Source organism: Mustela lutreola, chromosome 4 (assembly GCF_030435805.1).
Source record: "Mustela lutreola isolate mMusLut2 chromosome 4, mMusLut2.pri, whole genome shotgun sequence".
Taxonomy (NCBI): domain Eukaryota; kingdom Metazoa; phylum Chordata; class Mammalia; order Carnivora; family Mustelidae; genus Mustela; species Mustela lutreola.
The window spans coordinates 100,173,405-100,198,177 of record NC_081293.1 but is presented as its reverse complement, the minus strand read 5'-3'; the positions used below and the strand labels follow the sequence as shown (position 1 = coordinate 100,198,177).

The 24,773-nt window shown below is 42.0% G+C and overlaps 1 protein-coding gene across 4 annotated transcripts in view; it reads right to left on the bottom strand.

The window, feature by feature from the left end:
* The window catches only part of HECW1 (HECT, C2 and WW domain containing E3 ubiquitin protein ligase 1), a 467,220-nt gene that overhangs the window by 61,889 nt on the left and 380,558 nt on the right, over positions 1-24,773 (bottom strand). For all 4 annotated transcript variants that reach the window (XM_059170590.1, XM_059170593.1, XM_059170591.1 and 1 more), the window contains 6 exons: positions 23,499-23,641; positions 21,779-21,900; positions 19,556-19,741; positions 9,604-9,738; positions 1,117-1,222; positions 104-200 (listed from right to left, as the gene is read on the bottom strand). In XM_059170590.1, the coding sequence (XP_059026573.1) occupies positions 104-200; positions 1,117-1,222; positions 9,604-9,738; positions 19,556-19,741; positions 21,779-21,900; positions 23,499-23,641 (789 nt within the window). The remainder of the gene's footprint in view (positions 1-103; positions 201-1,116; positions 1,223-9,603; positions 9,739-19,555; positions 19,742-21,778; positions 21,901-23,498; positions 23,642-24,773) is intronic.

Genomic DNA, 24,773 nt, shown 5'->3' with positions numbered 1-24,773 from the left:
TGAACAAAACACAGGCTTCTGTTCTCTCCCCACGGAGGTGCTGTCCCACCTGGAAGACCAGCTGGAGAGACCCAGAGCTAGAGGATGAGGGACAAGCCCCTACCTGAGTGCGTGGTTTCTCGCCAGGCTTGGCTGACGCTCTTGCAGCATTTCAAAAATGTTTGGTTGGCGAAGAAATGCCACAATCTTGTCATTATATGCTGAAACAGACAGAACGGCGAGTTGTGGTTGAGTCTTCAACCCAGAGGTAATTTCTCTAGTGGTTGGAAAATGGCTGCTTGATGCCAGGATTAACCCAGGAGTTTGAAGGGCAGGTGACATACTCATCAAAAAATGTAAGCTCTTGCAGGTTGTTTTCTGTGACATAATAGCACTATCATTTTTAAAAGAGCAAACCAAAAGGGAACCAGATCTAAGTTAATCATCCTTAATATTCCAGGAACTTAACTGTGTGTTAACTCATCCCTGTGTGAACAGGTGAAGAAAAATAAAATAGCTCTTCCATGAGGAGAGTTGTACTCTCTTCCTTCTGACTTCTCTTGGTCAGTTATTATAGTTATTATGGCAAAAAATTTTACATGAATTCAAAGAAACCCTTTTTTGAGCACTTGACCCTGACGACCTGTGGCCAAGGTTGATTTCCCAGTAGTGATAATGGAAATATCCAAATCCACCGGGGCTCTCTCACCTCACTTCCCTTGATACAAGTGGGATGTACCTCAGGAGATAACTGAGGTTAGGAACGAAGACTGTGCTGACTTATCCCCATACAAGGGAGTTCTAAATCAAAAACTGCATCTAAGAGCAACAGGTCCCATCACTTCATTTAAACTATGCTCTCCTGGTCTTGGCTAACAAATCACTGACTGGAATACAGAAGAGAGGGATGGGGGTCTGGAAGAGAGCAGAAGAGAAACAGGGAAGATGGTAGGTCAAATTGAGGAGTGAAGGGAAAGGAAAAAGGGGCACAAGGGGGATGGAAATAAAGGGTAGGGGTAGATTACACCATAGGGGAGGAAAAAGGAGAACACAGAATCCTAAATATTAAAAGATTCATGACAAGAAAAAAAAAGGCTAAGTGTTGGGTATCCGGGGTCCCCAAAGCATAATACATACCTAGTGGCAATGACTCGTGTTGGTGTTGGCTTCGAATAGCGGCTACTAGGCTGTGTCCTGGCCTGGCCAGTAAAGAGGCTCCTCTGTTTCTAGAGACTTCTGAAGCCTAATTTCAAAATAAAATTGTTAGCACTGGAAATCTTATCAATTTCAGATGGTCTTTTGATACTAATTTTTCAATATGAGGGGTAAAAGATCCTGTTATCACCTAAGTTAAGAAAGAAATGAAGTTACAGTCCTGAAAGTGAATAGAAATAAGCAAGTTAAAAAAAAAAAAAAAAGACTAAGTAGGGTGGTTGATGGTTTTTTAAGAAAGTGAATGTGCCAAATGTTATCAATGTTATCTGAATTAATACACTATATCGACTAAGAAACATTTCTCCTCATCAATACATTGAAGAGACTTATTTCCTCCAGTCCTGGAAATAAGTCTCTTCAACGTATTGATGAAGAGAAATGTTTCTTAGAGGGTTTCGGCGGGGAGGGGGTTGAGGGGAGGGGTGAGCCTGGTGGTGGGTATTAAGGAGGGCACGTATTACATGGAGCACCGGGTGTAGTGCATAAACAATGAATCTTCGAAAGCTGAAAAAAGAAAGTTAAATTTAAAAAATTGATCGAAGAGACAAATTCAACATGAATACTCTCAGTAAAGATTAAGTTTACGACTTCTATTTCTCAGAGTTAGCACCGCACTTCAGAACTGAGTGTGAAATGGACCTGCTCTTTTGAACAGCACGGATCACTCTCAGATGGTCATTCTCTGCTGAGTGCTTACCAATCCATTCACTGTGCTGGCTACTCTTCACATAGTATCCTCCCATTCTCCCAAAATTCTGAAAGATAAGCCCTATTAACCCTAGATTCCAAACAGAGAAACTGAGAATTGGATAAATTTAGTTTTTACAACATTTTAAACTGTAAGAGGCAGAACCACGGTAGCAACTAATGCTTGACCACAAAGCATCTGTTTGACTCCTCTCCTGCTGTTAGCCTGCATCCAATACCCTGGTTTTGGATGCCCATTTTGATAAAATTTCATGAAATATAAAATTTGCTTAGCTTAAAACTGATATTTGTGATGATTAATTCAGCTCAGTTTTAAGTTTTAACAAACCCCCTAAGTTCTAGAGTGTGGCAGTGAGCTTCCTACCCTGATTCCATGCACTTCTGCTCCTTAAAGGACCCTGCAGGGTAAGCTTTTTAAACAAGGACCCTATAGATTTTCCCCATTGGAGTACATTCACCAGATATATGGGGTTTGCTGTAGAGTATGATTCATTCGATGGTGTTTGGTAAAGTACATCAAAATAGGCTTTGCAAACATTTCAGAATTACATTGACTATTACTTTGTGATATTACTTAAAAAGTGTGCAAGATCCGGACAAATAAGGAAAGAAAATTCTCCCTCTGAGAGTGGCGCACGATTCACTTCCACAGAATTCAGGAGCGTTATTGAATTCCTATGCTACGAAGTCCAGAAAGGGGACTTTCAGGCTAATCCATGTATCATATAGCAGATGACAAATAGGACAGATTACTTAGGGCTTACTCATTAAAGACATGGTTATTGCTGGTTTTCATTTGGGTCCTCCTTCCACACTCCACACAGAGACAGGTAACATCCTTTCTTTGCAAGCTGTGCTAGCAGTTCTGTCTGTATATGGCAGTCTTTGAATTGCTCTTTTTTTTTTTTTTTAAGATTTATTTATTTGACAGAGAGACAGAGAGAGATCACAACTAGGCAGAGCAGAAGGCAAAGAGACAGGGGGAAGCAGGCTCCCTGCTGAGCAGAGAGCCCCATGTGGGGCTCAATCCCAAGACCCTGAGATTATGACCTGAGCCGAAGGCAGAGGCTTAACCCACTGAGCCACCCAGGTGCCCCTGAATTGCTCTTCTTGAAGTAGTAGCCATGCAGATATATCCTTTCTCTCCTGGCCCTTTTCCTTGCCCACTGCTTACTTGGGGTACCAGGAAATAGATTCCTTGGGCTACTGAGGTAGACTCCTCACTTTGACGCCATTAGCTCTCAGCTCTGTACTGCTCCTGCAGCCAGCCACCAAGATTTAGAAGCTAGTACTTCTGCAACAGCACTTTCTAGTCCCATGTACATGGTTCCAGTGCAAGGTGATGAAAGAAAAGTTTGCTGATTATTAAAGTAGGCAGCGTGGAGTCTTTACATTTCTCTCTCCTTGAATTAATACATATGTAAAGCCCTTCTAGGACTGAAATGATAGGTCTCTTTTTCTTGGAAGGAGTTACATCAGTCTGCTTGAATGTGTTTGAAATATTTTGAATGCTGCAGAGACAGGTCTCTGAAAGACTGCTCAGTTGAAGATTATCTAAATGATGTATTACATAACTGAGGAAGTAGGTCTGGTAACAGACCTCAGGAAGGCACGGCTGTATTCCGAACTCAAGTGATGCCTGCTGCCCCACCCTGAGCCTAAGCGTCCCCTTGTTGGTGGCTTGCCCCGAAATAAAGGGCACTCTGAAACAGGAGGAGGCTCAGTTCTATTCCTGGCTGCTGGAGGGAATTCATATGTCGCAGATACGTTTTAGGGAAACCTGGTGCCTACTTCTGAAGTTGCCTGCTCGCCTGCTCATTGGCAAAGCTAAGCTTGATGGCAAAACTTCAGAAACCAGATGAGGGGCAGCTACCCTGAAGGTCAATGACTGACTGATGAATGTGCTTCAAGCGAACTAGGAGTGAGGTGGAGAAAAGACACAGGGGGAAGGGAGGGCTCATGGGGTACCTGAACCATGAGAGATATCTGCTGAGGGTAAAGGAGGTAGCAGAGGGCCTACAGATGAGAAGAGATGGGAGGGTTAAATAGAAACAGGCTTGTCCAACCAGGAGCCAGGAATTTATAGAGATGGAGATAATTTCAAGCAGGGCTGGGAATGACTTTGAGATCAGTCTAGAGTTTACTATGTGCTAGAATCCTTGTACCCCTAAAGCAGTACTAAATGGTCCATCCTGAGGAATGTCTGGCATCAGCTGAGTGACCTGATTTGGATCTCACCGCAAACATGATGCTAACATTTGTTTTCCTAACTACTGAAAATGACTAGAAAAATGGATTTTCTATTTAAAACCAAAATTACATGACTCACTGAAGTGCATTTGACACTTTTTGTGTTACTGAGTTTCTCACAGGTGTGTGTGTGTGTGTGTGTGTGTGTGAGACAGACAAAGAAGGGACACCCCCGCTCTTGCACAAGGGCCCACCTCTCTCCCCAGACATGCCATGACTATTCTATGACTGGCTAAAACCCAGTTTGCAGTAGGAACTAATTTAAAGATTTCTTTTCCTTTTGATGTTGAGATAGCTTTAATCATAATTGCAAATGTGAAAACTTCAAACATTTAGCTCTCCAGAAAAAAAAAAAAATGCTCAGAAAATAGTTTTCAGTAACTGGTAAACAAGCTTCTCTTCTGTGTTGCAATTTAGAAATGTAAACTGGTGGTTTTTTTAAAGCCCTGATTGAAATTGCAGGTTTTAGACTGAGTTTGGGTTAATAATCAGCTAACGTTCTCTTTGAAAATGCTGGAGACCTAATGATAAAATATTGAGTTCAGAGGAAAAGCCCAAGTAATGAATTTGCACTCATCTCTAGATTCCTTTTGTATTCTGAAAGTAGATCGTTAACAGAGTTTTCAGAATTATCTTAAGGAAACAAGAGAGAGATCTATGCTTGAGTCATTCAACATATTTATAATAGTGAAAGTGAATAATAAACATAATTACAAAGGAAGGCTTGAGCTAAATTACAGTAGATTCATATGATTAAAATACAGAAGAATTTTAATGGCATGGGAACCGTCTCCAGGGTATTGTACTGGTAAAGCAGGATACAGAACCATAGACAACATGATTCAATTTTTTATTTCTGTGTAGACCAGAAGTGTCTCCAGATGGGATATTATACTCTCCTTTCAACTTCTTTCCTGTCTGTGTCTGTGTTTTCTACACTCTTTACTTACTGTTGATTCAAAACTTTATTTTCATAAGTGTCTGAATTCTATAAACTTCCAGTAAAACCTATAACCACATATAGGTTACATGGAATCAAGAGGAAAATTCCCAGTTTTTAGAAGTGGTAAGGAAGTTACCTTCCCCAAAGGCAAGCTTCCCGAATGATGACTTCTCTGTGTCATCAGAGCCACTGTAATAACTTCTACCATCAAAAAAAGCTCCCTGCGAAGAATGACCCAGAGTGACCTCTGCTTTCAAAGTGAAAAGTCGGTTTCTCTTCTCTACCAGATCCCTGCCCTTCCCTGAGGCAATTACTATTATCCTTTTTGGTGTGTACCCTTCCAGAACTTCCCTATGACTAATGACTTTCTAACCTGACCAAAATAAGGTGTTAAAAGAAATAAAAATTATGTACCCTTCCTTATTGTTACAAGACAAATGTGATTGTTAGTGATTTCCTCACAAGAGATGGAACCCAATATTTATAGCCCAATACGCTCTTTCCATTTATCTGTGTCCATTTCCATTTGGACATTATGGGAAGAGTTAGGCCTGTTCTGTTAACACCTTTTTTTTTTTTTTTTTTTTTTTTGGTATATTGCAGACAACGTGACACTGTACTAAAATGCAGGCTAAAGCATCAAATCATGATCTTTTTATGCATAAACTACTGTATTCCTGATAACTGCTTTCAGCAAAATGCCTGAAAATTTTTCATTTGAAGTAAAAAAAATCTAAAAGAAATGTGACAGTGCTTCTGTTAATAACCTATCACAGGGGCTTGAGGGAAATTTCTACCATTTAGGATCCTGAATATAGGAGCTGATTTCAATTCTGTCTTTAAAATTGATAAAACATTCAGTGCTGAATAGCACTTAAGGGAGTGGCTCATGAAGGTGAAACAGAAAATACTGATTCCTAAGGTTGTGGCCTAAGAAACATCTATAGCAAATCCAACAGTAATCCTGACATGTGACATGGAAAAACCACGGATTATGGAAACAGTTCACTGATCATTCCCGAGTCTCATATTTCCATCTGCTTAACTGTCATTTCAAATTGGATAGCCTACTGCTTTCCTACTCACTGTCTAACTTACCCAAGAGCAAACCCGCCATCCTCCCCAACTGGCTCTCCTGTTCATCTCAGCTGTGTGTTGTTAATGTGCCACGAGGCTCACAGACTGAGAATCACAGAGCCAGCCATCTAGTCCCCTGGTGTCCCCTGCAGATGAGGGACCTGAGGCCCCAGAAAGGAAAGGAAGGAGGAGTGACACACCTCCTCGGTGGCAAAGCCGGGGCTGAGACTCCATCTGCAACTGAAGTCCCAGGTACCCCTTCCTCCCACCTCCTGACCTCTGCAGTCTTCTTCCCAAGGGGTGTTCTTTGTCTTGGGTCTCTTGGCCACCTCCAGTGGCCTCTAATGGGCCCTTCTCTTGCAGATCACTCCTTTCTTTCCTCTTCCTGGCCGCCATTGTCTGTTTTCTAAAATACTAGTGTACACTGGACTGGGAGTTAGATCTGAACTGTGGTCTGGAACTCCCTGTGTGAGCTGAGTTTCTGATTTTTAAGTTTGCCTGACTATAAAATACAATTCTTAACTAAAGTGGTATGACCACATGGGAATATTTGAAAATGCTTAGAGGTATTTTGGTGTTTGTTTGTTTGTTTCCGTTGTCATAGTGATGGCTGAGGTGAGGGCTCTCCTGACAGTTAATGGATGTGAGCAGGAAAAAAGGTCCTGCAATGGCAGGGGACAATTCCACACATTAGAGAAGTGTCCTCAAAATGCCAATCGTCTTCTCCTCTAAAGCCACTTTTCCACAAAAACCATCATGTTATTCCTCTCAAAAATCATTCAGTGGGCTCATGGGGAAGTGTCAACCATACGGCATTCAAAGCTTTTAAAAAACCAAGACAAAATGCAAGTGGAAACCCTATTCTGGTCACAGTGAAATATTTGCTGTCTCTTTACTGCCCTTTCTTGACCCTACTGCTGTACCTCTGCTCATGCGGGCTCTCTGTGGGGTTGCCCTTCCTCTTCCTTTGTACCTGGCTAGATACTAGGGTTAGGTCAAGTACATTAACTGTAAAGATGTCTTTCCTTGGCCTCTTTTGAACTTCTGTGGCACTTGTCCTAACACCTCTCTTGGCACTCAATCATATTTTACTTGTTCTTGGTACTCTACTCTGTGTTTTCTGGCCTGGCTTCAAACACAGGCTATAAAACCCCCCCCGGCAGGGATCATATCTCATACTTCTTTGCATTCCACAGTGCTCATAGCAAGCCATGCACTTAATCAATGTTTGCTGAGCAAAATAATATCACAGCAAACACAATTAACATTTCCCACCACCCCCCTCCTCCTATTTTTATACCAAGATCCTCCTGTTGTTTCACTCCCTGGGCTCTGGGCTTTCACAGCAGGGCGAATCAGATACTGATTTTCATAGAGCTTGGGTCTTTGTTTTCTCTGGAATGCTAACCGGATGAGCAATTCTCTGCCTCCCAGCTTTTCTCTGTTTCTCCTTGTGTCAGCGCAAAGCTACCAGGGGATGTGCGGAGGGATGGGATGGGTTTAAAAACCTGATCAACTGAGGGTGCCTGGGTGGCTCAGTGGGTTAAAGCCTCTGCCTTTGGCTCAGGTCATGATCTCAGGATCCTGGGATCAAGGCCTGCATCAGGCTCTCTGCTCAGCAGGGAGCTTGCTTCCTCCTCTCTCTCTGCCTACCTCTCTGCCTACTTGTGACCTCTGTCTGTCAAATAAATAATTAAAATCTTTAAAAAAACAAAAAACAGGTAACGCAAGTGGCACTCATGACTTGAATCTCATTTCAACAGAAATGTTTTAATACTTGTATTTTCAGACTACTTTCTTATAAATGTAAGAGATCTAGATCTTTAGGGGGTTTACCTTAGGTAGTAGGTAGGAGGTAGGAGGAACCTACCTTTTTGTTTTATTGACAGTGAACCTGACTTCAGGACTCAGTTTCTTTTATCAAATGTGGTTTATCTCTCGTAACGACGAAATCGCCTTAATAATACTAAAGACCTTGGATATTTTAAATAAATTAAATGGCATGTTTCAAGTTGATTCAGAATCTTGAGTTTATCCACTTAAATAAATCTTGATTTTATGCCATCCTTTCTGAAGTGTTATAAGTAAGTGCCACCAGAGAGGGATATAATCAATGCCTGTTGAGCTGGGACGTTGGGTGCTGCTTTTTGTCGCCTGCGAGCATGGCAGCTGCAGAGTGTCTGCTATCTGTGCTCCTGACACCCACGTAACCTGGGGGAAAGCGTAATATTTTTCTCTGCATGGCCAGGTGCACATTTTACATATACACAGAATGAAAGAATCAGCATGTTTTCAGCAGCATCCTAAAGCAAAACCCAAGATGACCCATGAAAGGGAAATCCATTTTCTCACACTGGCATTATACTGTGAGCGCCCTCGGTTGGGAAGAGTTAGGCCTGTCAGGATACAGATGCTTCCCCTAAAAGAGTAGTAAACTGGTACCAATACGTCAGGAACAGGCTCTTCCCTTGAGACGTGCTGTCTGAGGCTGCCAGGTGGATTGTTATTTTCCCCATTTCTCCTGAGACATTCACCCTAGTTCTCCCTGGAATGATGTGGGGGCAGTGGGGAGACACACACACACACACACACACACACACACACACTTCCTCTTTTACCCTGTACTACTTCATTTTTTGCCTCATTGTAATCCAGCACGACAGCCTGTTTTACGAGAAACGGTTCTCAGTGGCCACCACCTCCTGAGATCCTGCTGGTCTCCAGGATGGTACCGATACCTGGGAAACATCAATGAGGGATTTACTCAAAGTATTGCCAGGAATGGACTAGAAGTAGAAAAGAGCTATGTTTGGAGTTTCGGTTTGAGAAGGGAGGCCAGGAAAGGGTATGGGATAAAGAGATTGTACTTGAGAAAGACAATGCCCATGATGTTTAAGAAGGATGGTTTCACGATTCAGTGGAAGGTGACCATAGGCAGTGACTAAAGATATAAACAGGAAAGAGCACGTGGTAGGATGCAGAAAGAGTATTCATGTCCCCAGTGGATCCCCCCCAGTTTTTGGTCCATGTATGTCTATGGTACTGATGTCTTCTCTGGGATCTATGAAGAGCCCAAGGTTTAATGTCAGTCATATCCTTAGGATCGTTTAGGAAATCACATGTGACTGGCCCGCCTAAGGAAGCACAGTGCAGGCCTGGTGTGCGGGTCTCCTGAGCCTGCATTTTCCATTTCGTCCCTTAAGCTAGACATAATCTTTGTAGTGGCGACTGTTAGGACAAAATGGAAGGCAGAAAGAAGGCGGTCTGAAGATGGGTCTACAGAGTTCAGTGGGTGTCCCTGACTCCGCATTCTTCTAAAGACCATGGGGATAGAGCAGAGCCCTTGGAGAGCAGGCAATCCTAGATTCCAGTCACCAAAATGGAGCAGGGCCTGTGGAACTGTGAGCCTGGAGGGGAGGCGGGGGGGTTACCTCTCCAGCGCTGTAGCTCCGAAGCCTCTGCAGGTGCTGTCGGTGGGTCAGGTGGTTGGGGAGACGCCCGTTCTGAAGAGGTATTCGGGGGTCAATGAAAGTGGTAGCTCGACTGTTGTGGTCCACGAAGAAAGACTGTAGATAGACCAGTAAAAAAGCACACTGCATGAGAATGAGCCAGAGTGAGGTCAATAAAGTAAGGGAGTGCTACAGCGCCCAGTCTTCAAGTTTATTTCTGACCCTGCTTTTTATCTGCTCAAAACGATGGAAGACGGGGGCATGCCAGTCACTGATAAACACTTCACACTGCGGACTTATAGACTCCTGGTCATAACACTTTACTCACCATGGAAAGTAAGAGAAATAGAGCCTTCAATGTATTAAAATAACACTAGTAATAATTCATGAAACATTTTATTTTAAAAACAAAGTCTCTTTCTTTGATTATAGAATTAGCACAGTCTCATTGAGAAGAATTTTTAAAAGGATAAAAAAATAAGAAGAAAATAAAAATTACCTCAAATTTCACAATCCAAGGGTAATCATCAAAATATTATGGTGACCTTTCCACCAGTTTTTTCTTTTCTCATGCAAATATACAAATATCTACATATTTTCCCCACATCGGCACCTACAGTTTTATTAGAAGATTTTTTTTCCATCTCCTATTTTATGAGCATTTCCTTAAGTTATCAGACATTCTTTTAATACAATTTTAGCAGGTATATAGCTTGCTGGATGTATAGTAATTTTGGTACCCTCTATCACTGGATATTTTACTTTTTTACTTTTTTAAAAATAATGCTTCAATAAACATTCTTGTTCATAAACCTTTGCAGCATGTCTGATTACTGTACATGTCCCAATATGTGACAAAAGTTATTCTTTAAAATTACCTCTCATAAAATTGGTACCTTCTCAGGAAAAAAAACCCTTTTGTACTACTAAACAATCTTTCAAATACTATCTTGAACAAAATGTAATGTTTGGTGAAGGTGACTTCCTCTTAAAGACCTCAATCAATGTTCATTGTAGACACACTCGGATGCCACCTTACAGAGGTAATCCAAGTCAAATACAGATGTAAAAATTATTCTTGGGAAGTATGAGCTTATAATTTCAAGTATTAGATGTCCTTGCAAACAAGTCTCTTTTGTTAAAGAGCTCTATAAAAAGTGATACAGGAAGTGGTTTCATTATGGGGACCAAAAGTTACCTCCACAGGATGTAGGAGATTAACTCCCCTAATATCATGTGACTCAGTATCTGTGACTTGCTGTAAAATTCCCAGGACAGCATCCCACACAGATTCAAAAAGGCCTATTTGCGGGCATCTGGGTGGCTCAGTCCCTTAAGAATCTGCCTTCTATTCAGGTCGTGATCTCAGGGTCCTGAGATCAGTCTCTAGTTGGACTTACCCTCAGTGGGAAGTCTCCTTCTTCCTCTGCCCCTCCCCTTGCTTGTGCTGTCTCTCAAATAAATAAATAAAATCTTAGAAATATAAAATAAAAGTTAAAAAATCCGTATGTCCAATTTGGATGGGACTAAATATGATGTGCCCTAAAAAACTGGGTTTGGTGTTTCAAAAGTGGCACTAGTGACATCGAAAAGATGAGTAAAGAATCTGAAGAAGAAAAAATGTGAGTTAAAAAAAAAAAAACATTTATCAACGTGTTTCTATAACATGAGATTTTAAACACACAAGTATAAGCTGAAGTCAATATTTGAAGGGTCTTTTTATTACTGAACTATATGCCTGCAAGTTTATAAATTAAAGTTAAATGGGTTTATTGTTATCTGTGCATATGTGGCAATTCTTTAGTATAAATTCCTAAAAGTTGAGTTAATCACTGGGCTAAAATTAGAAAAAATTTGTTTATTGGTCTATATTAACAAATTACCTTCTTATCCTCATCATAAGTCCATGAGTGCTTTTCATGGACTTTATAAATGTGGAGTATTTGAAAGACCCCTTAGAAATGCTGAATGGTAAATGGTGCTGAATTATTGTTTACAGGGGAAGCCAAACATTTTCTCACAGTTTTATGGGTTAGTTAATTAATATGTGGTACAATATTAATTGATTCCAGGAGTAGAATTCAGTGATTCATCCCTTAGAAAAAATACCCGGTGCTCATCACAAGTGCCCTCCTAATACCTATCACCCAGTTAGCTCATCCCACCTGCTGTCATCAACCCTCATCAACCCTCAGTTTCTTCTCTATCATTACGAGTCTGTTTTATGGTTTGTCTCTCTTTTCCCTCCCATGTTCATCTGTTTCATTTCTTAAATTCCACACAGGAGTGAAATCATACAGTATGTCGTTTCCTGACTGACTCTAAATTTGTTGTTTAAAATTTAGCTCTATTGCTTACGGCCATGGAATGCAACATGAGTATTTTATGCTCTTCTGTTTTCTTTGTGCTATAAAACAAAGCTCCAAGGATCTCATAAAGGAGTTGTAAACTGTTTTTTTCTTTTTAAAGAAAATTGTGGTAAAATGTACAAAACGCAAATTTTGCCATTTTAATCAGTTTTAAGTATACAGTTTAGTGGGATTAAATACATTCTCATTGTCACATAACCATCACCATTGTTCATCTCCTGAAGTTTTTCATCTTCTTAAACTGAAACTCTGTACTCATTAAAGACAAACTCCTCATTACTTTCTTCCCCCAGACCATGGGAACCTCTATTCTACTTTCTATCTCTATGAATTGCACTATTTTTAGATACCTCATGTGAGATAAAGTATTTGTCCTTTTGTTTCTGACTTGTTTAACTTAGCATGATATTTTCAAGGTCCATTCATGCTGTAGCATGTGTCAGAATTTCACTGCTTCTCAAAGATGCATAATCTTCCATTGTATGGATAATACCACATTTTGTTTATCCATTCATATAACTTCTATTTTTTCTATGCTTATTGAGGTATAATTGACAAATAAAAATTGTATGTAATTAAGGTCTACATAAGGTCTATTTTTAACAAAATAATATATATCCATTATTCCAAAACTATATTATTTAAAATCCTGACTTATTTTGTCCTTCTGTCAAACTGATAGATACAAAACTCATTTTCCTACCATGCATTTATTTCATTTCTTTTTGTATTTCTCTTTTAGTTTTCTTTATATATGATATGATGCTATTTGGCTCATAATATATATGAATAACAAATCTTTATTTTAGTTGTGCCTTTGATTTATAAAAAATCTTACTTTGACTCCATTTAATGGTGTGAATTTGAACTCTGCTTTCTATGATATTAATATACCATGGTTTTTCTTGTTATGGTTTTTACATTCTATTAATATTTATTCTTTTATTTTTTAAACTCTGAATCATTTCTTGGGTATGTCTTTTAGTAAGCTGGATCTGTTTGTTACCAAATCTGAAAATGTCTTCCTTTTTGGTATACCTATCACTAAGACTATTATGCTTGGCTGTACTTTTGTTACTTTATTTTGGTTATTTACAATTTTTTTTGCTTCCTGGTGGATTTTTGGGGTATTTTGCTATGTAAACCATATTTTGCTTGGTCTTATTTTGGTAGAAATTTGAAACAGAAAAATCTTGCTTTCAATGGTACAAACAGTTGCCTTCTAAGTTGATCAAGTAACTATATTTAGCCATTGTTTTTCAAATTACTCAACTATGAACATTAGTACAACTTTCCCTGCCCTGTTCACCGGCCTTCTTCCCTCGTCTATTTTATTTTAGGTTAGGAATATGATTCAGATAGTTGTTATTCAATTTTTCTATTTTTCTTATACATATTCTCCCATATTTTATTGAATCTTTTTCAAAATATTTTAAAGTATTTTAACAATTATTTACACTTACATTCATATATTTGATTGATTTAAATATTCACCACTAAGGCCCTTTTATACTGTTTTCTCCATTATTGATTTCCTGTTCTGCTTCATTTGTAAGTCATTGGGGGAATGGCTTTTGGTGTTTTCTTTGGACAGGCAAGAGAGTACAGTGAGTTCTGAAATCCTGCATGTAAGGTGGTTTTCCTAGTATTTTCACACTTGAATGACACCAATTTGTTTGGATATAGAATTTGGGGGCTGCAAATTTTTCTCATCAATAACCTGTACTCCTTGCTCTGTGAATTTCTGTAGTTGAGTTTCATGGATGGAAAATTTTAAGCTTGCCTGATTTTTATTCTTTTTAAGGTAACTTTCATATTATCATGGCTATATACTGATAAGACTTTTAAAAAATCCCCATTTAAAGACAATTCCAGAGTATGTGAAGATATAGAATTTTAATTAATTTTAATATAGCTCAGTGAGCCCCATTAATCTGCCTACCTGAATAATTTATTTTAGAGCACAAAATTTTATTTTCAATATTTAATAAGTGAATTTTTATATTCTGAATTTAATTTTTGTTGTTCTACCTATTATTCTGGTTTCTTCTTTAGGAACATCCATAAGCCATTCCCCAACAGAGATTTTAACTGAGTGGTAATTATATGCTAGGAATATTCTAAGCCCTTGGGGTTTCATCAACGAGCAAAGATCCCTGCTCTCAAAATTCTGTCAGGAGATACAGACAAAACAATAAATCTAACAAGTATATAACTTATATGGGGGAGCACATGGGTTGGGGATCTTGGGTGCTTTTGGTATTAAATAGAATGGTGAGGACAGGCCTGGCTGAGAAAGTAAGATATGGTCTTTTTGCTTTTATTATTTATTTATTATTTTTAACTTACCCCTCCGTGTTTGCGATCTGGTTTCTTCCCTCACTTTTTTTGAGAGACAACAGTTTCCATGTTTTCTCTCAGTGATCTGATTTTTATATAGCATCAGTTCTGCTTGGTTTTATCCCTATGCTATTACATGTTGCTCTTTCTTGTGATTTTAAAATGTTTACTTTCAGCCTTTTTTTTTTTTAATTGTAGAAGAACATGTGAGACTTAATCACTGTTCTCTAACAAAATTTCAGCCGTATGGTATTAAGTGCACAGAGCAGAACAGTGTTGTTTTTTTTTTTTTTTTAAAGATTTTATTTATTTATTTGACAGACAGAGATCACAAGTAGGCAGAGAGGCAGGCAGAGAGAGAGGAGGAAGCAGGCTTCCTGCTGAGCAGAGGGCCTGATGCGGGGCTCGATCCCAGGACCCTGGGATCATGACCTGAGACGAAGGCAGAGGCTTTAACCCACTGAGCCACCCAGGCACCCCCAGAACAGTGTTGTTAACACAAGGCTGTACAGTGGGTCTCTAGAACTTACTCATCTTGTATAACTGAAACTGCACCCATTGAACCCAAACTCCCCATTTCCTCCTGCCCCAGCCCTGGTCACCGCCATCCTGCTCTGTCACTCTGAGGCTATTTCAAATACTTCCCGTAAGGGGAATTATGCAGTACTTGACCCTCTGTGACTGGCTAATTTCATGGAGCATAATGTCCTCCAGGTTCATCCTTCATTTTTAAGGAACAATGAATAATGTTCCACTATATGTATATACCACATTTTCTTTTTTAAGTAAGTTTTCGAATTCCAGTTAAGACATAGTATCATATTAATTTCAGGTGTACAGTACAGCGATTCAACACTTTCATACAACACCTGGGGCTCACTACAAGTTCACTGGGCAATCCCCATCACCTATCTCCCCCTTCCCCTCCCACTCACCTCCCTCCTAGGAACCACCAGTGTTTTGGGTGTTGAGTTTGAAAAGGCGGGCACGTATTACACAGAGCGCGGCATGTTATATGCAAACAATGAATCTTGGAACACTGCATCAAAAAACTACTGATGAGTATATGGTGCTAGCATACTAATAAAAAAACAAAATCAGTTTGTTCTCCATAGTTAAGAGTCTCTTTCTCAGCTTGCCTCTCTTTTCCCCTGCCCTTTGCTTTTTACTTTGTTTCTTAGATTCCACACATAAGTAAAATCACACCGTATTTGTCTTTGACAAGACTTATTTTGCTTAGCGTAATGCACTCTAGTTCCATCCACCTCCTTGCAACTGACAAGATTGCATTCCTTTTTATGGTTGGTAACATTGCACTGTATATCAGTTGATGGGTACCTGGGCTGTTTCCATACTTTGGCTATTGCTGACACTGCTGCTGTAAACACTGGGGGGGCCTGTATCCCTTTGAATTAGTATTTCTGTATTCTTTGGGTAAATACCTAGTAGTGCAATAGCTGGATGGTAGGGTAGCTCTATTTTTAACTTCCTGAGGAACCTCCATACTGTTTTCCAGAGTGGCTGCCCCAGTTTGCATTTCCACCACCAGTGCAAGAGGGCTCCCCTTTCTCTGCATCCTCGCCAACACCTGTTTAACACTAATATCTTAATGGAAGATGCTACTTGATAGACACATTATGCACTGTGCAGTTTCACTGAGTTAGGAGCAGTTCTAGTTCCATATGCTTCTGTACATACATTTACAAACATTCCTTTTTTAAAGTTTTTAGTTTAACTCCAGCTCGTTAACATACAGTACATTAGTTTCCAGTGTACAATATTGTGATTCGACACTCACATACGTCACCCAATGCTCCTCCTAACACGTGTACTCCTTAACCCCCATCACCATTTAACACCCCCCTACCTCCCTTCTTATACACCACATTTTCTTTACCCATTCATTTGTCAGTGGGCATTTAGGTTGCCTGATTATTGTGACTAACACTTCAAGAAACATAGCAATGCAGGTACCTCTTTGAAATTTTGATTTCAATTCTTTCGGATTTCCAGATCATATGGTAGTTCTGTTTTCTTACATCTGTCTCCTCTCAGCTTTTCTCAGTTTGTGGCTGCTTCTTCTTACTTCTTCTTGCTCAATAGAAACCACGTGCTCCTAAACCATCTTGTGTATGATTGGCAGGTACCTTTTAAATTCTTCTATTTTCTGAAGGAAATTATACTGTAAGATGTTTTTTTCCTCAAAGGTTCTGTTTCCTTCATGTAGTAGTGGCTCTCTTCATAGGTTCCTGTTTATTTTGCTGTTGTGTGTTCATTCCTTAGTAGAGGATGCCTCTGTTGCATGCCGGCCACAGGCAGACCCTCCCCTGCCCCACCATCTGCAGCCCCACGCCCTCTCTGGATGATAAGCCTCCCCCTCACTCAAGCCTGGAACCTACTTAAGGTCCACATCCAATCTCTACCGAAGCTGGCAGAAGGCTGTGGCCTCCTTTCTCAGACTTCCAAGACAATGGATGAGTCAGATGCCATTTGGGCCTTCACTCTGGTCCTCCTGAAGTGGTGCCACTCTCAGAGCACTGTCCCTGAACCCCTTTGTGGGGATGATCATGCATTCAAAGACATCGAACAGCCAGCCCTGGTCTTCTATGCCCACCATGGTGTACACTAAAAACAAAGGCTGTTGTCTTTGCACACGTCAATAAAGCAAGAAGCAGATTGGCTAGAATGAGGAACCAGAAGGTGCTGTGGCATTCTGGAATCTTCTCTGGCCATCTGTGAAAATGTCTTTTGCATAGAGAGCTATGACTCCCTGATTTCTCAGTGACCGCTGTTCCTAGATCCCAGACTCCTGTGCAACACATTCTTTCCAAGTCAGAGAGGTGAGCCTGTAGGAGACAGTCCACAAATGTTCTTGTCAACCTATTCCCATCATCCATGGGCTTTAGCAATGAGGTGTTCTTGTATTTTCTCCAGTTGCCAGTCCGATGTTGCATTTTTTTGGATTGGACAATTCCCACAGCATCAAGAGGAAGAACAGCAGGAATTACTAATCTATTCTATTATCATGGATGCCCATATTCACTTATTTACTCTTAATAACTGGCATGAAGGCAATAGTAATTATTGCTGCTTTATGACGGACAAAGTGAGGCTCAGAGCAGTAAAGGAACTTGCTCATGGTCACGTGTTTAGAATGGAATGGGGTAGTCCCCACTATCCTTCACTGTTGCTCTCTACCCTATGGATTGTGATAATACATTTTTAATTGAAGGCTACTCCCCCCCCCCGCCAACCCCTGCAAAAATTCAGTGCACAGTATGCTTCTTAGAAGTTTTGTTTGCCATCTCTGAGTCTGTATGTGCTCAATTAGTAAAGACTTAGACCAGTTTATGTGTGTGTATCTAGTCACACAGCTGGTTTGTGTCATAACTGAAAGCAGAATTCAAGCCCTCTCATTTTAGATTCAGACTTCCTTCTTTCTTATATAGGGTACCATATCACTGAACAAAATTAGGGGGAAAATGTTTTGCCAGAAATTCCCTAATACACATTTCAAAATGACTAAAATTCTTGGCGCATGTCTCAGCTACTGTGTTTCTTTGCTAGTGTGATACACCCTGGAGAAACAGGGCTGACGGCACTGGGGGGGTTTCCTGGCATTCTGCTGGGTCTCTGGCTGTTTGCATCCTAGTGTGAGAGCTGTATGCACTTAGGGTGTTATGGAAATCTGGGCTAAGCAAGTTGTTTGCATTAGTGTGCTATTTGCATAATAAACCATAATGATACTTTCTGTTCACTGATTCCTAGTGGTGTACTTTTTTTTTTTTTTTAAAGATTTTATTTATTTGACACAGAGAGAGAAATCACAAGTAGGCAGAGAGGCAGGCAGAGAGAGGGGGAGGAAGCAGGCTCCCTGCGGAGCAGAGAGCCCGAGGTGGGGCTCGATCCCAGGACCCTGAGATCATGACCTGAGCCGAAGGCAGAGGCTTTAACCCAATGAGCCACCCAGGCGCCCCCTTAGTGGTATACTCTTGACAACTTAGTTAAGGAATAATGTAAATATGGTGACCACAGACCACCAAGATGAGGCACGTGCACTCTGGCTCCTTTGCTTTCTGTCTGGCTCAGGATTTATTTCCCACCCTAACACACAACCTCAGGTCCTCCCAGCATAAATCACTGTCATTCTCCCAAGTGGAGGACACACCTAGTAAAAGAGAAGGTCCTTAGGAGCAGATTCTGGCTCTCGAGGTTTTTCTACTACACAAAGCTCACCCCCCACCCCAGACCCTTTTCCAATTCACCCAACTACACAGGAGCCGGTCATACAGACTTACTAAGCTAACAGACTTGCATTAGTGGACACTCTTTCTCCACACACTTCAGAGAGTACAGGTACTGAGACATGCTAAGGGGTTTGTGGGGAGGAATCTGTGGTTCCCAGGGGACAACGGCACCCAATCAGCCCACTTTGGGGGACTGTGGCACACTGAACATCGCAGAGACTGAGACATGTCTACTGACAAAATTTCTGATTCCTTTGACCCTAAAAAAGGGAGGCATTCTCTCTACCACAGGCCTCCACCCCCCCTCCCAAAATTACACAGAAACAAGTCTTTCATAAACTGTTTGACCTGTCCTATAAATACATTGATGTGACTGGTGATGATTAAGAAAGAACATTTTTGCTGCAGCAAACTCAGTGAGGCTTCCAAAGCATCCCTGGGAAAGATCAGTTTTGGCTAAGGTCACACAAAGGCAATATGCAAGCCAGTAACATCACATGGGCCCAAGATACCCTTCCATTTGCCAGGCTGTTTTAATGAGAACTGAAGGCTTATTAGGAAAATCACCACAAGTAATCTAATAACGTCATTCCCACTTAACTAATAATCTCATTCCCTGAGAGTTAGCTGTCTATGGAGGCATAACAATAGAAAGGTCACTGAACAGACTCTGGTTTCAATTTCCAAACACATAGGCAGCAATTCTCAACTGTGCATGATTTGCTCTCTAGGGAACATCTAGCAATATCCCAAGTTGGTGTTGATGCTATTGGCATCAGGGGGCAAGAGGCTGGGGATGCTGCAGGACAGAAACCCTGCTGCAGGATGGGAACCTCTCTTCCCCCTGGTAGCTGATGGCACATCTCTGAGACACAGACTTCCCTGTCCTCACTCATCTCCCCCACCCCTCACTTTCTCATGGGTCTTCTTCAGATAAAGAGCTCTCTGTTGAAAGGCCCACCTGTCAGTCACACTCACCTTTCCCTGCTGGTCCGTTTTGATCTCCCAGCCCCGGGGCAGTTCCAGCCGCGTGTCTGCAAACATGTTGATGAAATTCACCAAGTCACGGTTGTGCTGGTAGCGTTCGAAATTGCGTGCATCCCGCCGGACTTTCAGAATCATGTGCTTTAAGCAGGTGCTACTGGTGAAGACTCGGTAGGCACCCTGAGAGGGGGGTCAGGGCCGGTTGGGATAGAGGGTTGGGGGAGGATGGTAGGAAAAATACAGACCAAGTACACCTTGAACATCTTATCGCAACGTAACCTGATTGCTAACACAGTGATTTATTGTGTGCATGGAGGGGGAAGCCTCAGAAGGGAGATCTTGCTCAAAAAATTAAATATGCACGATAAACACACATGGATCTGCTTGATCTGTATGGGTGTTTCCTCAGCCTCTGATACGGTCACATTCTGGGTGGGGCGGGGGGGGGACACTCAAAGGCTCCCCTCTCCCTTCTCCCCAGTCAGCGCTAGGCTGGGCTCTCCTGAGTCTCCCTCCGTCACTGGGAGCATTGCCCCCCTCTCTTCTCCACCCTTCTCTGCCTGCACCAGTCCTCCCTTGCTCCACTTCTGCGTCTGTAACAAGGAGGATTAATTCAGGGTCCCTGGGGACTTAAGGCTGGCCTTCAGAGGTCTGTCACAAACTTCTCTGTGTGGAGGGGATGGGGATGAGAAGAAAGGAAAATGTTTCCAGAGTTTTTAGTTGTGCCAAATGATGATTTTCCGGTCCACAGGGCTGGAAGCCAGCCCTGCTTGCTGCCAGAGTGGGGCCGTGGCTCCTCCTGACCTGAGCCACCTGGTGCCCAGTGCTTGAGGGCATCAACATCTGGCATCCTTGTCCCCCTTTGTGACTCACCCCTGCCCCAGTGGGCAACCACTCTGAGTCTAACAACAGATGTCCCAGAGTCTTCTCAAATAAAACCTGCTAAAAACTGGTCTCCTCCCGCTGTCACCTAATCAAATAATTACACCTGCTCAGATGCAAGTAATTTCACCCCTAACTCAGGTGCCCAAAGCAGAAAAGACTCCGACTTTCTCGAGTCCTCACCCCTGCCTGCCTCCATCACCATGGTCCCCCCTTCTGTCCTCCCAGCCCCTTCCTCAGGGTGGGCCTCGATCATCTCTCACTTGCGACACTGGATCAGCCTCTAGCCTTATAGCCCCCCATTCGCCGCCCTTCGGATAGAGAAGACGCTTAATCGAACACCTGATCTTGTAACACAAATGCCTAGGACTATTGTTTGTTCCTACCGCCTCCTGAGGCATAGCCACACTCCTTCTCATGACTTCCCCTGAGTTTTGCTACTTTTTCTCCAGCCCTTTCTGAACCACCTTTGCCCACCACCACATCCCAACCTCATATACCCAACCCTGAGCCTCTTCACAGCTGCGTCCTTTCTCCCTCTCTCTGGAGCTTCTTCCCACCCCCCTGCAACCTTCCTGACTCAGTTCAGCAGCCTTGTCCTTGGGGATGCTCCCCTAGACTGTATCTCTGGTGTTTCCAGAGCATTTCATTCCTCCCTGAGGTTGGGCGCTGTCCTCTCACGTCAGACTAGTCTTTGTACGTGTCTGTTGCTCCACAAATTGGGAGCTTGTGCTGTTCAGCTGTCATGCTGTCTCTGTGAGGCCAGCACCTACATCTGCATCTGTCCACAGAAAATGTTTGTCTAATGAAAGAATTAATGAATATAGGGAAAGCATGTAATTGCTTTCTTGAAAATACCAAAAAAAATCATATATGCAAAAATAACTTAAGTATGGTATTTGAACATCTCATTTCATTAAAGGGAAAACTAGATATTTATCTAGGAGAAATCTAATTTAACATTTTTTAAATGAGAGTGATTTTACAAAATGATGCAGGCTGAGGGGGATCTGTCACAACTTCATAATCTTGTTCCTTTAAAATTTTAGCAGTAACAGAAACACATATCTGTTTCCAAAGGACTTTCACTGATATTGATACATTTGTGCCTAATGAAAACAAAGAAGCAACAGCATTGCCAAATCCAGCTCTTCTCCTTTTTGGGAGACTCCCAGATAGTAGAAAGAGTGGACTGAGTTGGTTTGTTCTGTTTTGGTTTCAATCTTGCCTGGGTTAAAATGCCTTCCCTTTTCATCTATTAAACAATTTAGCAAAGACGTATTTTGAGTTTTGATGGAAGCCAGGTGGGTCCCCTCTGTATTCAAGAGTACTCACATAATTGGCATGTAGTACAGTGAAGAACTCGGGGTTGGTGATGAACTTCACCGCTGGGGACTGCAGCAACAAGGTGATTTTTTGTGAATTCACCGGAGAAAGTGACCCTTCTCTCCGCAGATCTGGAAAAAGGAAAGGAAAGCAACAGACACATTGGGAAAAAGTCATTTTAAATGCAGTACTTTTCTCTTTACACCAGCAGCGCGTTAAGCTTTGACTGGACAGCTGGGAACGGACTGTGGTTCTGAAGAGTGATATGATCAGGTATCTCGGTGATAGGACCAGGTGTCCTATCACGTTGTTTGTGCCAGTGAAGAGTCATTATCTCCTAGGAGTGCTCCTGCATAACTCTGGTAGGCTCACGTCCTCGAACATCTTGTCCCTTCTATACCAGTGCTGTTCTCTTATTTTATGAGTGGCTAAGCATAGTTAAGCATAGTTATCTTAAGGCTATCTTAAGGCTAAGCATAGTTAAGAGGCACAATTCTTCTCCTCCTTGCATCCACAAGGCTCTGCACTTCTCTTGCCGAACTGAGCTAGCCTGTGTCTTCCCTAGAGTAACAGAGTTTGGCAGAACTCGTAAGTCAGGGTTCCAGGAAGTCTTCGTGTCCCCACTCTGTCTTAGGACCCTGCCACTACTGTGAGAACAAGCTTGGGCTAGTCTGGGACAAGAAGACAAGCTACAGGGAGCAGGGACCAGCCAGCCCAAATGAGACCACGTCAGGGTAGTCAGCCTGCAGGGGACTGGGCAGCTGACTGAGGACACATGCGCGAGCCCCACCGCAAATACAAAATTGCTCTCCTGTGTGATAAATGCAAGGCTAGGAGTTTAAGCTGCTACCTTTTGGGATGGTTTGTTACATTGCAAATGCAAAACTTCCCGAAACCAAACTCAGAAAGAGATTTTCTATTCCTTTTTTTCCTCTTGCTTTTAATTACTTGACCACTTGAGCACACCTCTCTCAGAGGTCACAAAAATGAATAAATAGAAAAACTAAAACCAGTCAGTTTAACTAGCTTGTCTGGTAAAATGAAGAGAGTGGACGCACTTACAGTCGTTGGTGGGACTGTGTGTGCACGGAAATCCACTGTTCTGCCCTGCAGCGAGGAGCTTCTGCCCCGAGCTTCCAACGTGCCAGCACTCAACCCAACTTAAGAGAAAGTGGATTGGGAAGTCACTGTGATAATCTTTTGTCATTACGGGTATAAAAAACTGAAGCCAGTCTTTTATGCCTCTTGAATATTCTCGTCTGAGTCCACTCAGGCAGATTCAAAGAAATGAAAAGCAGACAACTGGCGGAGGCCTGGCCTCCGGTATTAGGTAACCAGGCGCGGGGGGCAGAAGAGTACCTAAGGTAAGCTTTTGGGAATACCTCTTTACTCCCACGTTGCTCCCTCAAGGGGGAATTGTATTTTATTTTAAATGCAAACAAATAATTATTCCTAGTGTTGTTATGTAGGTTCTTTGATGTAGACTGTGAATTTTCAATGCATGTTTTATTTATAAGTGGAAAATTCTTAGGACACCCACAAATAAATTCACTCGACGAGAAATCATTAGGCCACTGGAAAAATTGCCTCAATGCGCAAGTATGAGTTCTCTTACTATGAATTCACTTCTCCTTTATGTTCATGGTGGGAAAATGCTGTCTGTTTCACACTGCTGACACCAAGCCTCTTTCCCCTCCCCCATTCCACCACTCTTCTCCTCCTTCCATACCTAAACTTGACTGAGAAGATTCAGCCTCTGAGTCGCTCCCACCACCTCCTCCATTGCCTCCTGCCGGGACCTGCTCACAACTCTGGCTGCCAGAATCTTCTTCCGACCTCTCTGTTGCAATGGTTCGCTGAATGTTTTGATACCTTTGCATCAGAAAATGGAAAGACAGGGGTTAACTTTTGCTTAATGCCTTGCTGGGGGCTGATGCTCTGAATCAGGGAACTGGAGAAATCTGTAAAGAATCGTCTTGAATATTGGCAAATAAATGCTTAAAATTCCCACAAGATACCGAAACAACTGGCAAGACAAGTGTGTCCAGATGAGTGAGTGGACTTCTTTTCGTTTTGTAAACTGTGATAAGTTTCAAGTATAGTAACTTTTACACATTAACACAGATATCTAGTCACAAAAGACCAGCCTCTGCCCTGCATTAAATAAAACCAGACTAAGTTTAAAATAATGGTTTGGGAAATAACTTTAAATGTCACAACTAAGATATCAAATTACTTCTACATTATTGTACATATTGTGGTCTATAAACCAGAGTAATAATTCTACTCCCTTATTGTCATCTGATAGGTAACATATCATTGGCAGGAACTGTGGAAATATTACATTCTAAGAGCATGCTGGCCGACAAGCAGATGTTTTCTGCTGATTTGAAGGCTCATTTTATTTTTCTTCCCAGGTTGAGGATTCGGCCAGTCAGTCACCTTTCCAGGTACTTACTAAGTATGTACTGACTCTCCCAAAATGCCCAGGCTCCATGCTGGACTTTCAGATCCAAGTCAGGATGGGAATAGGATTTCGGCCTCTGAACACACACAGTGGAGACAGAACAAAGAGGGGAATGGCATGCAAGCCATCACTCTAACAATGTCAAAAAGCTGTCCCAAAGCATAAGATACAGACAGAGAAACACCTCGATGCCTACATTTTGAATTAGTATGAGCCTGTTGGGGACCTTTCAGGGAAAGAATGTATACTAACACAGAAGAGTTCAGTCTTGCGGAACTCTGAGCAGCTGGGTGGATTCCTGGGAGGTGTGGGGCTCAGGCAGCGAAGGGACCAGCAGAGGGGGAGGCAGGGAGCCTTGAGGTGCCCCTGTAAAGACGGGTTCTTGAGCTGCAGCAGAATCACCTGCGGGCTTGTTGAAACACAGACAGCTGGGCCCCACTCCCAGAATTTCTCAGATTCAGTAGATCTGGGGAGGGAGGAGGCAAGACCCTGCATTTCTAACTAGTTCCCAGGTGATGCTGCTGCTGCTGGCCCAGG